General features: G+C 40.2%; 1 protein-coding gene across 3 annotated transcripts in view; it reads right to left on the bottom strand.

Annotated features, from left to right (window-relative positions):
- The window catches only part of dock1 (dedicator of cytokinesis 1), a 187,648-nt gene that overhangs the window by 20,256 nt on the left and 150,625 nt on the right, over positions 1 to 16,767 (bottom strand). For all 3 annotated transcript variants that reach the window (XM_023271467.3, XM_023271476.3, XM_055004433.1), the window contains exons 32-43: positions 16,019 to 16,077; positions 15,275 to 15,423; positions 14,036 to 14,121; positions 13,503 to 13,659; positions 12,871 to 12,911; positions 12,387 to 12,477; positions 10,153 to 10,272; positions 8,819 to 8,908; positions 7,739 to 7,843; positions 3,158 to 3,299; positions 2,660 to 2,741; positions 622 to 706 (exon numbers count right to left, since the gene is read on the bottom strand). In XM_023271467.3, coding sequence (XP_023127235.2) covers positions 622 to 706; positions 2,660 to 2,741; positions 3,158 to 3,299; positions 7,739 to 7,843; positions 8,819 to 8,908; positions 10,153 to 10,272; positions 12,387 to 12,477; positions 12,871 to 12,911; positions 13,503 to 13,659; positions 14,036 to 14,121; positions 15,275 to 15,423; positions 16,019 to 16,077 — 1,207 coding nt within the window. The remainder of the gene's footprint in view (positions 1 to 621; positions 707 to 2,659; positions 2,742 to 3,157; positions 3,300 to 7,738; positions 7,844 to 8,818; positions 8,909 to 10,152; positions 10,273 to 12,386; positions 12,478 to 12,870; positions 12,912 to 13,502; positions 13,660 to 14,035; positions 14,122 to 15,274; positions 15,424 to 16,018; positions 16,078 to 16,767) is intronic.

Raw genomic sequence — 16,767 nt, 5'->3', positions numbered from 1 at the left:
GACTTGATAAATTAATCCAGCACCATCCTATGATAAGTTACGAGACAAACAAGCAGAAACCTCATCAAAACAGACAAAAATTTAAAGCTCTTTTCAGCTTTACCCCATTTGCTACATCTCAGCATCACAGAGGACTGACAAGTCATTTGATCAGACTTGGAGATCATTATTCTGCCCATTGTAATATACCCTACCAATTACTTTAGCTTGCAAGTGTGAAATCTGTAGGCAGAGCTGAGTCACTTATTCCAAGGAAATTAATTTATATATTCAACTGAATATGTCCGTGTAAATGACAAAGAAAAAGAATGCCAGGTTATGTAATATATAATTACCTATTCTAGGCACAGTGAAGCATTATCACTACAGCTGCAGGTAATTAAAATTTAGCTGGGACTTAGTCAAGTGTGGCAAACTTAAGTTCTGCAGTTGCTGCCAGCTACCCATTTCTAAAACCTATTAATGTTACTGCCCTTGAAATGCACACATAAATAGCCAACTGCTATAGTATATTTCATTATACTTTTGTGTCTAAAGTCAACTATTAATACATACAAACTTTAAAATAAATAATGCACAAGTTCAGTCACAGTAAAAAAAAAAAAAAAAAATAGGAATTACCGCAAACTCGTTGTCAGGATCCTTTTCTCCTTTCCTCACGGGCCTGGGATACTGGAATTTATGGACTTCATTTACTGTGTAGAAACTGTTGAGAGAGAAAATCAGTACCTGAGTAAATTAAAACTGTTATGGGCAATCTACACCTTGATTCAAAGGTTGATTGCTTTGCTTCAGGTCAAACACTGGACCCCTTCAGGCGAGCGCTGCATGAAGCCATGGCATTTAGCATGTTGGCGATGACTAAGTAAGGTATGGCTTCATCTATTTGGAACAAAAATCATTTTTGGGTCCTACACATCACTGTCTGACCTTAAAGTCAGCCTGACATGTCAGACACGGAGTTAAGCTGCAGCATACGTGACGGAGCCACATGGCTAGCAGGGATGAACTTTGCCAAATCAGGTTAATAGACTTTTCACAGTAGGAAAATGATGGTGTTACATAGTGGCTGTGGGAACAGCTGTCTGGGCGCATACTTGGTCTCTCCCACACAGACGCATCACTTTTCTCTTTAACTGTCTTCCTATCTGTCTCTCTAGCTGACAGAAAAGGAGTCAGACTCACACTCTCCTGGGGAAATGAGTACAGAGCTATTATTCTCATACGCCATATTGCATTTCCCATTCCTAAAATCATACCATATGGCTCAAAGAGCATGATTTGACTTTATTAGCAAATACTTATAAATAAAATATGACACGAATCAGTGTCATTCTGAAAGCCAGTGCTCTTTTATGTTTAAAGTAACAACAATAAATGTGTGCAGATGGGATGTTGCAACTTTTCAACCTTTTCTTCTACAAACAGTGAATGTTTTTTTAATGAACAGACTACACAAAGCTTTTGTGGCATTCAAACAACACAGAATAACTGTGCTCAGGTGTTCCTGGCACTTGAGCCTTTTATGTGACTCTGACCATCAGATGTTCCCTTCTGTGCTTACAAAGGGCAAACACTTTTAATGAACATGATGAAACTCCTTCCTAAATCAGCAGAGAAAGTGTGGCATTAACCTAAAAAAAAGTGAGCCTCTGAGGTTCTGATCTAATAAACAGATTAATAAAGCAGCTTTAAATCAGCTGTGCTACCCCACTTAAGTCTTATACATGCCATTAGCTGGCGGGGTGAGATGATGGAGTAGCAAGGTCAGACAGAGGTTGTGGCTCTGCCTGCTGTTGTGACCCTTTGGCTCAAACAGCTCAGTCTCATTGCTATGCACCACTGATCTTTTCAGTGAATGACAGAATAAATGAGAGAAAATAGAGAGATAGCGACAGAGAGAGACAACTGAAAACGGCACGATGAAAGCTGGAGAAGGAAACAGAGCTGGCAGGAAAAAAGATGGACAGTTGGTGTGGAACAGTCCTCTGCTACTCTCTAAACATGGCTGTCTAATCTAGGCCATTAACAGAGTTGCATATTCCAATCAGACACAGTTAGCAAACAAGCCAACAGGCTGCTGAAGGGATCAATGCAGGGGGATGTGACCAATGCTGCAGGCTCATGATAAGATCAGTGCCCAGGTATACTTGTCTACAGGTTTTTCCAAGTAAATGTCTTCTTTTAATTATGCCCATCGATGCGTTGGGTGGCATATCAAAGTGAATTTGCACAGCTGAGTGATGCGGTGCATGGCTGGCGTACAGATTGTGTACAAGCGGGAGAGTAGGACCCCGCTGTTTGCTGTGGCCCCGATGCTCGACACAAAGGTATTACTGATGTCACAGAAACAATGTTGTACTTGGCACGACAACTAATGGCAGATGGCTGGTGAAAGCTAATAACCACGAGAATGACAAGAAGGTCAACCAGCGTTTGTTCGACACAGACCCACATTTAGATGGAGATTTAATCACCTTCACGGTAGCGATGCCCCACATCACACTGCAAATGTACTTTTGCACATCATCACGTACTTTCTCAAATGTTGTTGACAAAGTAAACTGGGCGTTGCTGGACTGAAATGCATGCTGTGTGATTTTGAGTTACACTCTCTGTGAATGTGAAGATGGGTTTGAATGGGGAACTTCCTGCTTACCTGACTATTTGTTCAGAGACAGGCTTGTTCTGAAACTTGGCAGGCAGATCTAGGATGGGTTTCACGGTGAAACACTGGATGTCTTAAGCAGAAACATCAAGGAAACAAGCAAAACTCTTGAACTCAATGAAATAAAACTATTTAGGAACTGGTGATAATCCATTATTACTGTATAAATTTACAATACGTTTACTAAATTCTGTAGTCAGTTCTGTAATCAATGACTTCAAGGCAGAACAAAATTAGTGTCAGTGAAACATGTATGTTACCTTAAATGCAATTTTGCATGTGATAGGTTGTATTAATGCTAATATTGGTTTAAATCATGCCTCTCAAACTTACAGCTGCCTTTTAAGTATGTACCAACACCATGTGGAGAAGTAAAAACAAACCTATCCTTTCTTATTGCATAGTGGCAGCACTTAACATGATGGAAAGATGAAAAACAACATTGAAACCTACAGTTTCAGCTCAATTAATGAATCATGCTGAGGATACATTGACCAGAAGAACTCTTCGTGTCCTCACTGGGTGGTGTGGTAGTCTTCATCTTCTCTGCGTTGGGAAACTGTGTGAGCAGACGTGCTTCGATATCCTCTCGGCGCTCGTACTCCTTCCCACGGTAGATGAACATTTTGTTCTGAAGGACAATGAGGAGAAACAGTGAGACCTTGAATATTCACATGGAGACAGGTGCATAATTGGCACACATTATGTGCACATAAAGTACACTATGGTTATTTTATGGACATAGCAGTACTGACAGAACACATATGGAGGATTATAGAGGACGTAGCAGCGAAAATTAATTCAAACATGGCAGTAAAAACAGGTGTGGGACAATGACAAAATAGCAATATTAAGAGGGTTGTGACATGTAAATCTACTTGGACTGGTACTGTGTCTGGGTTTAAATGCATTAACATAATCTCCATATTAAATACTTGGAAATTAAGGTGACAAAGTTCTTGGCACAGCAATTCAGCGATTAATGAATACTTGCTGGATTCAGGGCGGGATTTCTGTTTTAGCAAACTAACAGACTGCAGATTGGTACAGTCATTTTTCTCCTTTATACAAATGGTGGCTACTAACTGCAGCTACTGATGAGGCGGCCTTCGAGAAACTGCAAAGGTTCAGGCTGGCTGCTAATTAAAATTTTCATATCATGGCAGCTGTGGATGGCCACTTGTCACACCCTTGTCACACTCATTGATCTCTTCTGGATTCTTGAAGTCCTACATCTGACAGAAGGCTGAATATGAATGTTTAGCTTCATAAGCTTAGACATTAGGCTATAAACACAGGCTTCAAAGTCAGGAGAATACCTCAGGAGAATAGTTTGGGCAATTTTACATTTGTTTCCTCCTCACAAAGACCATCACTGCACCACAGCTCACACCCAGCATGCATAGCACACACCTCAATTCCCCAATTAATTAAACGAACTGCAGCCATGATATATGCCTGGGGGCATTTTCAAATTTGCTTTGACAGATAAGTTGACAAAAGCACATTGATTTCCAGACTCATCGCTTTCAACCACAGGAGAATCTGCCCGACAATACACTGCAGCAGGTTTTCCGCAGGTGATCAAGCATGAGATGCTTTATAGATATTTCTCTAAATCATTCAAATCTGATAGAGGACACCTAATCTTTATCCAGCGCTGCATATTGCATGCTTATTCATAACAGGATTGCAGACTTGCATTATGCTGTTGAGCATTCAGCTCGTGCATACAGTCATCTCAATGTCACGATTCTCATTTTCATTACCCTCAAACCTACACTGTCTAGTTGTGGAAAAGAAAATAACTGTCATCGAGACAATAAATCCTGCTAAAATGGTCTTTTCTTTCTTGGCTAGTGGGTAAAAAGGCAATTTTATACAGTCAGGAGACAAAGCAGCATCAGTTCATGCAACGGTAATGTCGTCAAGTTCAAATAAAAAGTGTGCTGGCAGGATTTAAGCTCTTTGGGCAAGCTAGATGGACAAATTCATAATGGAAAACTTCAAAATTTTATGTCACATGGTTTTGGGAGTGATGGTTTACCAAGCAAAGTCTGCAGAAATGTATGGATACTCTCTTACAATCCATCGAACTTTTTAACTTCCACAAAGACTGATGAAAAGGTCATCTTGTTTTATTCCAAAACGAAAATAAATTATATGAGAAGAGCGTACCGAGTGCTCCTAAAAATGCATGAGCCAGGAAGATTCCTTCATCTGCCTGAGTGTGCTCAGGGATCTGTCTGAGGAACGTTTTGAATGATAGAACATGACAGCTCATATCCGAGTGTCTCCGAATGCGGTTGCTTAGGATACATATTTCAAACGAACTTTCGCACACCCTCAGCTGCTCTTTAAGGTGAGCTGTCACAGGAAACTCAATACAGGGATTAAGTAAAGTTTTGGATTGATAGGGAGAGAAAGGAGAGGAGAATAAATACGCCAACAGGATGTAAAGCGAGAGAAACAATTGCAGAGGAAATCTGTGAAATACGGAGAAGACATGGGACTCAAGATTCTTTACAGAGGAAACAAATGTAATAGGAGCTTTCAGTCATGGTTCAAAGCTTCTTGACAACACATTGTCACTCTTAAGGTTGAAATGATGACTTGAGATAAACATTCTGTGCTTGTCTCTTGCTTGTTTGTTCAGCCAATAATCAAAGAGTGCAACAGTCTCTGAAAATATCAATAGATGGAAGCAAAAAAAAAAGGATTTTTATTCACAAAACAGAAAAGATACCAGGGATCATGGCCCAGTTACATCCAAAGTTTCAAAACAAATTATGTGGTCTAGAGCATTTTACAATTAGCAAGTACCCCAGTGTCTAACTATATTAACAACTAATAAATCATGAACAGCTGAATTAAGCACTCTTGCATAAAATCAATTTGTGAGGGGTGTGGATACAAAATGCCTTTATCAGAGTATTGATTTTTTTTTTTTTGCACATAACTGACTGTTCCCTGAGGACACTGTGATGCTGCAACACAAACAGCAATATAAAGGCGTGAACGAAAACCCTGTGAACTCTATTTATCTTAATTAGTAACTCTTACATGAATGCATCCCTTTGTACTCACACAGAAACCTTTTAACATAACCACAGTATGTATCAGTGGAGGTTACTGGCTCAGTAAGAGCCAGAATACAAGATAACCCACTGGGGCTCTATCAGAATAAAATGCTTTTTATCTATTTAGCTGGATTTGTACCACTTATAAAGTTACAAAAATATTTCTGGAGGACAATAAAGTCAAACTAAGTTGAAACAGTGATAGGTTATTACAGGCCTGTGTAATCATGACTAGCTTGTACATAACTTTGTATCTAATAAAGCACTAAAAACACAAAAAAGAAACAAGCAAACAAGTAAAATAAGTGTAGACTCATATTGGCAAGGACATCCTGGCATACGCTTGCCCTGGTTATTTCAGGTAAGGTCAAACCACTGCAAAAGAATAATAAAAAGAGAAGCTGTCCTCAAAGGAGGTTTAAAGAGCTAGTTAGATTAGACCAGCGCAGCTTGCCCTGTCTGTAATGGAGTTTCTGCCCTGCTAGATGAAAGGCGTTAGGAGGGGCACATGGAGATCGGAAAGTAGCAAAAGACCCCGGTGAAATGGCCGTTCTTCATAATAAAAAGAAAAGGGCACGATCAGGGATCACTGTTCTTGAAGCTGGACTTTGATATTGCTTTATTCCATAAGGACTTTGGGGGCCATTTAGTGTGTTTTTTATGTGATAAAAAAGCGAATTCCTCCAAGACGTGAAAACAACACCTTCAGTAGCGTACCAGATGACAGCCTAGAAGAAAAACAGTGGAAACAGGGAACACACTGAAAGTAAACAAATCAGCCTTTGTAGGCATGGCTGTTTTCTTCTTACAGACAAAAGAAACTGTGGCCAAACATTAAACCTACTGTGACACAGCAGTACAGAAAAAATACCTATATCAATTTAATTTTAAAGAAAAACTGCTATGTGGACTGAACAGGACATCCTTCACAAACCGAAATGAAAAATAGGTCTGATATGCACGCAGCAGCCTCAGACGCTCAATATGGCCGAGATATCAAACGCCTGTTCAACTCGGACTTAATTTGTGAGAAGCTGTGATCAGATTGGCACAAGGCCAGTCAGGAAATTCAGAGAGGAAACAGAGATTAGTTCAGGTTTAGTGGCCGACTATACTCAGTAGTTTTTATAAACAGATGTGCAGGTGATTCATCAGTTTCACCAAGTGGTCACATTCGTAATTAATAATCAACTAGTGGTGGTCATTTAAGAAATCAGCAGAGCTCGAACTGTCAGAACAAGCACAGATCTAGAAGTTTTTGGGAGTATAACCCATGATGTAGCAGCAATCAAAAGCAATTTCTAGTGTGACCATATTGGTTCCTTAAACGTTGTATTTGGGACACAGTTTTGTTGTGTAGGTGGTGTTGCACTAGCAATGTTAGCTAAAGTTCAGGTAATGCAATTAAAGACAGCATTAGCGGCATGATCAGTCTTTTGATGTATGTATTCTTGTTTTATAGTTATCCACTGCAACTGCATGCAAACAGTAATACATTCAGTGCTAAAAACAGGTTCATTGCAAATAGGAAGTAGTAACACAGTAGTAAAAAATAAGAGGGAGAGATGGGGTAAGGCCGGGAAAGAAAACAAATGCTCATTTTTTAACATTGTTTTCACGTTCCTCTCAGCCAAGAGGCACATTCCAGTTTCCCACACTGAAGGGGATCCGCTCAGCAGACAAGTCTGGACCTAATCCATAACCCACACATGAAACAGCTGCCTGTGATTCAGAGTTTGCATTCTGTGAGTAAGTAAGTGAAACCCGACCAGGTGGGATGCTGAACAAGTGAGTCCCGCCACAACAGCCAAAACCCGTGGGAGGAAGATGTGTGAAGCATATATGAATTGATGGTTGTGGCTGAGGATGAGGCGGGCACTGGTAAATCTATTGATCATCTGTTTTGACAAGTGGCTCGCCCACACTGCGCTATAAGCTATAAGCTGGGTGCTGTGACTTGTGGAAAATGTATGTTGATATGAATACTCACGCGTAGGAAGGAGGGGAACCCCGTGCCATAGTAGCCTACAGCGAAGTAGTCTGGTTTTGGCCGGATGACCTTCACGATGTTCTCATAGAACTGGGCCTGTTTCCGCTGTTAGGAAATAAAATAGTATATTCAAGCAGGTTGGAAGACATGGACATTTTTACTTTTGTACAGTTCTTACTGGTGATTTTGCTTGGAAATTGTACTCATGCCTTCTTTCTTAGATCTGAGCCGGTGACATATGCAATCTGTTTTATCTTGTTGCTGTCTTTCTTGGCCTTCTGAACCCCAATGGCATGTCATCTTTTAAAAAAATTGCTAAAATTACACCATTTATCAGAGCTAGAAACTTTAAATCTCAAAGGAATCATTTAATTTTTAACTTTCCAACCTTCCTTGATCTATTGATCTATGACCTGTCATTCCATCTGCAACAGGACACAAATCTAAGCTTAAAATCATGATATTTATAAATTATTTGCTCTTAGTCATTTGTGACTCAGCTGCGACCAACAGCTACGTGACAAAAATTATTTTTTACTTTTCAGCTGAACTGAGTTCAACTGCAGGCCCTGTTACACAGGGCAGATATGACACAATTACAAAAACAAATGAAAAATGCAAGTAGTAAAATATTTCTAATATGTAGTGTCACCTTTTTTCCAGTATTGGTAAAGTATATGGGGAATATGTTGTAGAGTCCATCATTTAAAATTTTTTGTAAAATAAATGATCAAAGTAATTCCACTATTGTTCTTTCTTTTATTATGATATATGGCATTCTAACTATGATTGTGGTCTCTGTACTTCCAGTCATGGTTTTGCAGTTTCAGTAGAGGTGCAGGACTTTATATTGCAGTGAAAAACGAGCTCACAGTGAGTAAAAATATGACAGGAGTAGATAACGCCCAGAAACTGCTAAGGGTTCAGAGGTTGTAATAAAGGTTACATATAAATAACATATACTAAAGTTTCATTTCTCTCTCTTTAAACCCTGGAAATGTGTTAGATATCTACGATAGATGAGCCGTAACATTCCAAAAAGTGGAATGCATTTCATAACAACAAAATAATATTACTTACCAAGGATGCACTGAGCTGCTCAAAGTCAAACATTTCGTTTTCGTACTGTTCAGCCAGTTCCTTTCCCAAAATGATTGCCTCTTCCCACATCTGTAGAGTTCACAGACAGTTGGAAAATGAATTAATTATCAAGATTCAAGCTAAGATAGCCAACAAAAAAGAATTCTCTATGAGTCTTTCCTTGGCAAAAGTATTCAAGATAAGCCTTTTCTAACATAAAATCTCCGCATAATGTCAATATTAATGTGTTTTTCGTTGAACCAAAACTCTATAAATCAGTTGCAATCTTCTTAGTAGCAGAAAATTTATCATAGTGAGACATTTCCCCTTGAGACTCATCCAGTGCAGTGGGGTGGTGTCATAGATAGATGTGAGCCACTTCAACATGTTGAAAGGCTTCTAAGTGGCTTCCTGACAGACTAGATTGGACTGAACTGATATGGGCCAGGCGGGAGGTGGACCGAGTCCAGACTGCTACTCAGATCAGGCTGCCATCAGTGAGAGTGGCGGTGGCAACACCATCTGGGACTGCTTTCTACATGACTCCTGTGACTCTCCTAGAAAGTGTCCTCAGTTGAAATCCCGCTCTCTGGAGTGTTGATGCATTCTTACAGCCACTGTAACACTTCCTGATCAGTCTGGTGGGTTTGTGTGTGTATGTTTATCCGAGACTGTTTTAAATTGTTGTCTCCCTGGCCATATCTTGCTGAGTGACAGTTGGCAAGAGAACCAAGAGTGGCGGCTGCACCCCAACATTGATGACACATGCAAAGCTTTGGGACATCATTTTTTCAGAAGCTCTGGCTGCTGTCCTGCAGATTCATTCCAGGCTTAGCTTAGGTTACCCCTTTGGAATAAAATATGAAGAATGCAGAAGAATAGCACAGTAACCAGGTCCTGTGCAACTGGAACATTTTCTCTATCTCAGGTGGCAGAAGTGGCATTCAAGTATGTCATTGATGTGGTAAGAGGGTAAAAAGAGAAAAAATGGACAGCAGGGGAGAGGAGCAGGGTAAAAGGCTTTCATAAAAGGTAAGGTTATAAAAAGTGATAAAAGAGACGGCACAAAGGAGCTACATTAATGCTTGTGTGGTCTGAGACGTGCCTTCATCCATAAGAGCATCAGCTAAAAGAAGAGGATTATTAACAATCCCTGCTCTGGAAAAAGGCGTGTGAAACTTCCATTCAACAGCGTGTCTTCAAAACCTACCTTCTCATGTCAGAAGAGAGTATTTAACAGCGATAACAGCATCTAAAAATAGCTTGAGATTCATCACGGTTATGGCTACTCTTCTGCATATATGTGTGTGGGTGACAGCATGCACGATTCTCACCTTGCCCTTGTCGAAGTAATTAATAATCTGCTGGTAAAGTTGGTCTTTCAGTTGTCCTTCAGTGATGGCCTGGTAGCCGTCCCTCTGGGTCAGGTGGGCTGCACATGGTTCGTCGGACCACTGCGGAGAAAAAGTTGGAACTGGGGTCAGCACGGTGCAATACAATACAGAGCAGGTGACAAGAAATCAATCACTTACTTATAGCTAATGCAAATACGTGAAACAGACGTGCAGCAGCTCTGCACTTTGGCAGGACAAGATTGTACCTTGAAACATGGGCAGTGAAACAAGCATTAATAGACACTATATTGAATGGTGCATAATGCAAAACGCCAATGCAAAACATTGAATATTCTGCACCTAATACTTGCCGGTGTTTTATTTAGCATGACAATCTCGACAGCCCACAACAGTGTTCCACTAGCCCGTCCCACTGGAAACCAGTCCAGTGAAGTGGAGTGTGGGGAACAGAGCGAGGCATCACGTAATGTTTGCTTGTGTTAACAATACAAACACCAGATGCAATTGAGTCATGCAGCAATTTAATCTTGTTCAGAACAAAATCTGCTTGATTTTGTAAACAATGACAGACAAGAAAAGTACAAAAAAGACACCACACAAGAATGCAGGAATGCCTTTTTCTGCTTGTTTATTTACCAGCATGGAAAATAATAAGGTTTCTGACAGGCAGGAGCACCTTCTACAGAAAGACAGATAATCTGATTGGCCTCCGTGCAGAAGAAGCATAAGCCTATGTGTCTGTCAGGATTGATTCATTACTAGCCGGTTTTAATTGGGATTCTGGGGTGCTGAGAGGAACCTGGAAGAGTTAAGATCTCTGACCAGGTTTTGTGTGATGGCCACATTTGAATAGCAAAGCCAGAAAAATTTGCCTACCGCACTGAGAGACGAAGGAGGTGAAAAATAATTGCTCCGCACATTGTTGCTGTGGCATGAAGAGGGATGCTGGGAGGCTATGGCTTAGGTTATTGATTCCTTTACAGCCAGACTGCTGCATTTACATGGCAAAAAGGCGCTCCATTTATTCATGGATGGCCAGTGACCCTGCATCGACAAAACTAAAGTGCTGATACATCTCTGACTATACACAAATTGCTGTTAATTCATCAATGTATAATACTGCTGCAGGTGGAGTAATTATTACTCTAGGAGCCAGTTTTACTCTTTTAATGCTGGTGAGTGCAGAATTATGTCTCCTTCATTCATTCTCATTGAGTTTAAGGAGGACAGTGAAGAAGAAAGGATTTATCCTGACTACAGTGGAATTACCCAGTTTCCCCAAAATAATACTGAAGCGCCCACTGAAGATAAGTTGTGATCAGGATAACACAAATGCTAGAAGATGATCAGAATTAAAATAATAACAAAAACCAACTCCTGAATACTGTGAATACTCAGCGAGGAAAATGTGATTCAGTCACAGCCTGCTCTTCCCTGTCGGGACCTGCACAAAGGCTGAAGGAGCCAGCTATTTATGCAAATAGAGATGAGATGTTGGATGCAGCCATTTTGGATAAAAGGCAGAGAAGAACAACTTTAAGTTCACGGTATACCGAACCCCCTACTGGGAATAGATGCTGCAGTTCTTTGTATGAGGAGTTTTGTATGTGGATGCGCTATATTTTTGGCGAGTGAGGCAAACTTTCGAGGCTGAGAGCAGGAGTAACAAAAAAGGTGTGATCGCAAAAGAAATGCCTCATGATAACCTATAAATATTTATGTATCTAATTTAAGTTATCAATGCACTAAATGTGCTGCAGAAATCTGCTTCTCTTCCACCTGAAAGCAGCGATGCTTTGCGCTGATGCTTGTGATTTACAGTAGAAGACTTTTTTTCCCACCTGACAAGAAAAGTACACCTTTATCTTAAAGCATCTCAGGTGGCTGAAACTGCATTTTCCTCTGCTGTAAAATATGATGTAGTGTCTTTTTTTTAGGAGGAATCAGATACTAGCTGTGATTTGCATTGGCTATGCAAAATGAAAAAGATACTGTTCAGCAAGTTCTTAGCTTTCTTGGTGGAATTAAAGAGATGCAGCCCTCTTCCTCTAGTATGTACACATTCAAATTCAGGAACACACTTCTTTGATGCCTAAGGTTAAATGCCAACTGCCTGATAACAGCTTAACAGTGGATCTAAATCCTGTAATCTATGCTGCTGTAAATAATTCAGTGCACAACATGTATTTGTCGTCTGTGTTGTGTCGCTGTACCTTGAGCAGTTTTGCATGTAGCAGCAGGGTGTAGGCGGCCTCTGTGTAGTTGTCACACTCTTTATGGAGGTCACATAGCTTGTACAGGTACCTGGAAGGAAATAGCAATGATTTATGGGTCATGTCAGTGTGGGCCTTTCACACTTTAGACAGAAAGTTAACTCTGCTAGACTGATATGTACTGACAGCCTCTTTTAGCTCACATAACGCTTGACAGACACATGAAAAACTCTGACTAGTGAGATTGTGGAGTAGGACACGTCTTTTAACAAAATCTAATATTTATTCTGGATCTCTGGGGACATGTAGTTGGCAGGAAAAGAGCCAAAATGTACAGGATTTAGTGTCTGGGAAGTAAAAAAGCAGCTCAACTGAGCACTGAAACTCCTAATGTCCTCTATGCAATGTGTAAAATGCCTCAAAGGGACTAAATGTTCAGAAAGTTGAACATGCTTCAAGGGCACAGTGCTTGAGTGGGTCTTACCTGATGTACATTTCTTCTCTGTCTATCTCCTTGTAAAAGTTCTACAGTATGGAAAGAGACAGGGAATTAAAATGAGTATAAAAGATGTCACACATTTCACTGATAACACGATTTTTAAAGCAGCAGTAAATCACGTTTTAATTGCATTACTCAGAGATTACTGGAGTGTAGATTACATTTTGCTAATTTAAAAATTGGATGAACAGCAAAAGTCTCTAAAAACTATCTAGTGACTTTTCAGTATAGCTTAGGTCAGGTAAAATCTAAGATTTCAGTAATACTGACAATTTTATACAACTTGAAACCATAAAAGACCATGCCTCAGATAAATGTTAGAAATAGGACATATGCCTGTAGTTTTTTCTGTGCCACATGAGGTAAAATTGACATTTTGGTGAAATGTCACTTCACAGCTAAGCGGTGGTTCAGGTAGGTGGCTCTGTGATCACATCTTAATGCACTATGATGTCTCTGTGGGTAGTTTATGGGTACTTTCTGGGCAACGGCAGCTAACAAATACTACTTAAGTGTGATTACGTATACTTTATACATGCCATTCCCTGCAGGGGCTTCTGTGTAATTAAGTGTCACCACTACAGGCCTTGCGTGTAGCCATGAACTGAAAATCTTACGAGCACGTTGACAGTGCAGCTCATGCGGTTTTCCTTGTTCTCGTCGTGCATGATGGTCCTGTAGTCCAGCAATCTCTCCAGCAGACGCACCACCAGAGTGACGAAGGTCTCACCCGTCCTCGCCAAGTACTTGTGTTTCCTGCAGTGCTCCAGTAAACTAGTGTTTTGTGTGTTATTAGAGTGGTGGAGTGTAGCAGTGTTTTGTATGCATGTAGTTGTAGATGTGGAGGAAGAGAGAGAGAGAAGCCACAGGCAGAGAGGAAAATGAATGTAAAGTATGTATAAAGAGGCTCTCCAACAGTTTAAAATGTGAAACTTTTGCCACTAAGGATTTGAGAAAACATTGTTTTTTGCCAATTAAAGCAAGAGTTAGCATCTAACTGCTCTGAAAGCAAATATCACAGTGGCAAGCTGTGAAGTAGTCGTGTGATCATCAGCACACTGTGATTATTTTGAGGAGTGTTATGTTGCAATTAGCATTATCTAACTTGTGAGAGGCTCAGGCGTAATCCTGCCCATTAATCAGCACTTACATTTTCTGAAAGAGAACTTTGTACTGCTCGTCTCCACGGCCCCCCTCCACCTCGTGATCCAGCTTGGTGATGATCTCGTTCTCAAACTGCAATTAGACAGAGCAGGCGTAAATAATCAGTGTAGCTAATTTTTCAATTCATTAACGCCACCTCCCTGTATCCCCTCTCTCTCTCTCTCTCTGCATTAAGGCTTGGCTGAGGGGGTTTCTGCCTTGACTTTAATCGTCTCTCTCTTGCAGCGCAGCTGGCTGTGAGCTGCTATTTTCTGTTCATTATTAAAGCTTTTCTTTATCTGTTTAAATTCCGTTAGAACACAGACGAAGACTGCATTACAAGACACATCCCCTTCACTTTTCCTCTGCCGTTGCTGCAGCTACCGACAGTGATACATGGACCTGTTTCTCTAATATTTGTGTGTAGCAGCTGTATATAAAACAGATTTTACTGGGCTGAAATAAACCAATTTTCAATGACTTCTTAACGTACTCGAGTGACACAAGCACAGAAAAGGACAGTGCAGCCAAGTAAGAAAAGACATAAATGCTGTTCTCTGTTAAGCCAAGGATTTACAGACACAGAGGAAGAGAGAGACACAGTAAAGGGCCTATCACTGGCTTAGAGCCTAAAAAGGGGTCAGACCAAAGTGAAATTGATCACATTTACTAAAGGAAAGAATAAGAAAGTGGCATTCACCTCCAGTGAGCCAGATCCTGAGTGACTTAAGTAGCAATGCTGTGTCCAATCTCACCCCTAAAGTCTGCACTAAATGATCTTAGAGAAGAATGTTGGTAAAAATATCATCATCTTCATAGGATAATAATGGCCAGCAGAGACATTTGGGAGCTACTGTGCTTCTTTACAATTTAATACAACATGAATATTTTGGGAAGCCCTCACAAAGCTGAAAACTGCCTGTGACATGTTATGACAGAACAGCTGTAACCAAATGGATTTCCTCATGCAGAAAGGCTTAATTTTGCATTGTAACGAGGCATAACATTAAGTTCCACTTACCATGGCTGTTGATAATCGCAGCACAACAAAATGAGATTTCCAGAATTACAAGTGGGCTTTGGGCTACGAAACTTTTTATCAGATGCTCTAACCGTGTGCTCCTCCTTAAATTCCCATAACAGCACAGTCTGCTTTTCATCCAGTTCATTTATTATTACTCCTCTGACGTCGTTCTACTTTTCTATCTTGTTTTGCTATGATTATTTCATGTTTTGGATGACGCACCCGCTGGAAGCTGCATGTGAAGTGGAACTCGCACTGCATCATGTCAAAGAAGATGGGGATGGTGGCCTTTCGCAATTCAATCTCAGGAACGAGTGTCATCTCCAGGATGGGACCCACCATCTCGGGAATGAATCTTATCTTGTGAGGCCCTTTGAAGGGAAAAAAATACAGATACATATAGTGTAAAATACATTACAAAAATCCTGTCTATATAACAAGTAGAATATGTGAGGGCACAGAGCGTGTACAACTCTTCATCCACATTTGAAAGTAGCAGTTGCAAACAAAAAAGAAAACTGTCTCCTTGTGTTTATAAAGTATGCTTTCATTGGAATTTTCCGTGACAGTTGAGCAGTAAGTAACTTCACACCTCTGGTTAAAAAAGAAACAGCAATGGGCCCATTAAAAACCCAGTGAATTAGTTTAATCTGGTGGAAAGCTTTAATTAAAGGATCAGATGGTGTCGGTGACAATGAGAAGGGAGACACAGGTGTCCAAATCTAACACCCCGATCCCTGTACACAATATCATTCCACTGAGACTACACTGTGGAGTTTCTCTCACCACACAACATAAAGCCAATTAACACCTGATTAAGCATATTTAGCTGCTCTATCGAATGACTGCTTACTTAGTTGGCAGATAATCATGAATCATAAACAGAAACTGACAAAGCAACACTTGAAATGTTCTCTGCTGAAAGTTAAATCGAGCAATACTGACACAAAAAATGTGTTAAATTACCTAGATTGTACCACATATCCCTGATTTCAAAGCCAATCTGTCTTCTCATGTCCTGGTACCTGAAATACAAACATGGAAAAATGCATGAACGGCTTTGTCATTTTTCATACATGACACCAGAGCCAGAACCAAATTGCCCATATTGTTTGTAATAGTATGAAGACTGTAACTGAAAAGAGAAAAACAACAAAGAACAAAGGGCAACCAAACACAAGCATGGATGCTGAAACACATGCTCCTTGTTTGAAACCTTGAGTGAATATGTGAAATACATTAGATGCAATATAAGAAAGCAGGATGCAACACAAAGCAAGTGGCAGTTCCTGCTTTGCTCTGATTGAGGACCATGCAATATGTGCACTACCCTTGCTAAATATATTATACAGTAATATGTAATGCATTTTCAGTCTTCCTGCAGAAAACTAAATAAATAGTAGAAAGCAGTTCCTTGAGTCTGTCTCAAAAATGTCTGAATGACAGCCGCTGCACAAGCATAAAATTGAACTGTCATAATGAAATTCATAATGAAACTGTGCCCAGACCATGGTAAGTTAGTTTGTTTTGTTTTGCCATGATGTTCTTTGGAATACAGACACACACTAATGAGTTATTTCCACCAATGCCAAGTTCACAAGATACATAAATGCTGGCAATCAGCTGGCTGTCAGCTCTGGTCTGCCTTCTGCATTGTGTATGCATTTGAAGATAGAGGGAAAAAAGGAGCGATGACACAAAGCAAAGTGTTGGAT

This window comes from Amphiprion ocellaris, chromosome 18, assembly GCF_022539595.1.
Source record: "Amphiprion ocellaris isolate individual 3 ecotype Okinawa chromosome 18, ASM2253959v1, whole genome shotgun sequence".
NCBI lineage: Eukaryota > Metazoa > Chordata > Actinopteri > Pomacentridae > Amphiprion > Amphiprion ocellaris.
The sequence above is the reverse complement of the archived record's forward strand: the minus strand, read 5'-3'. Positions and strand labels throughout refer to the sequence as shown.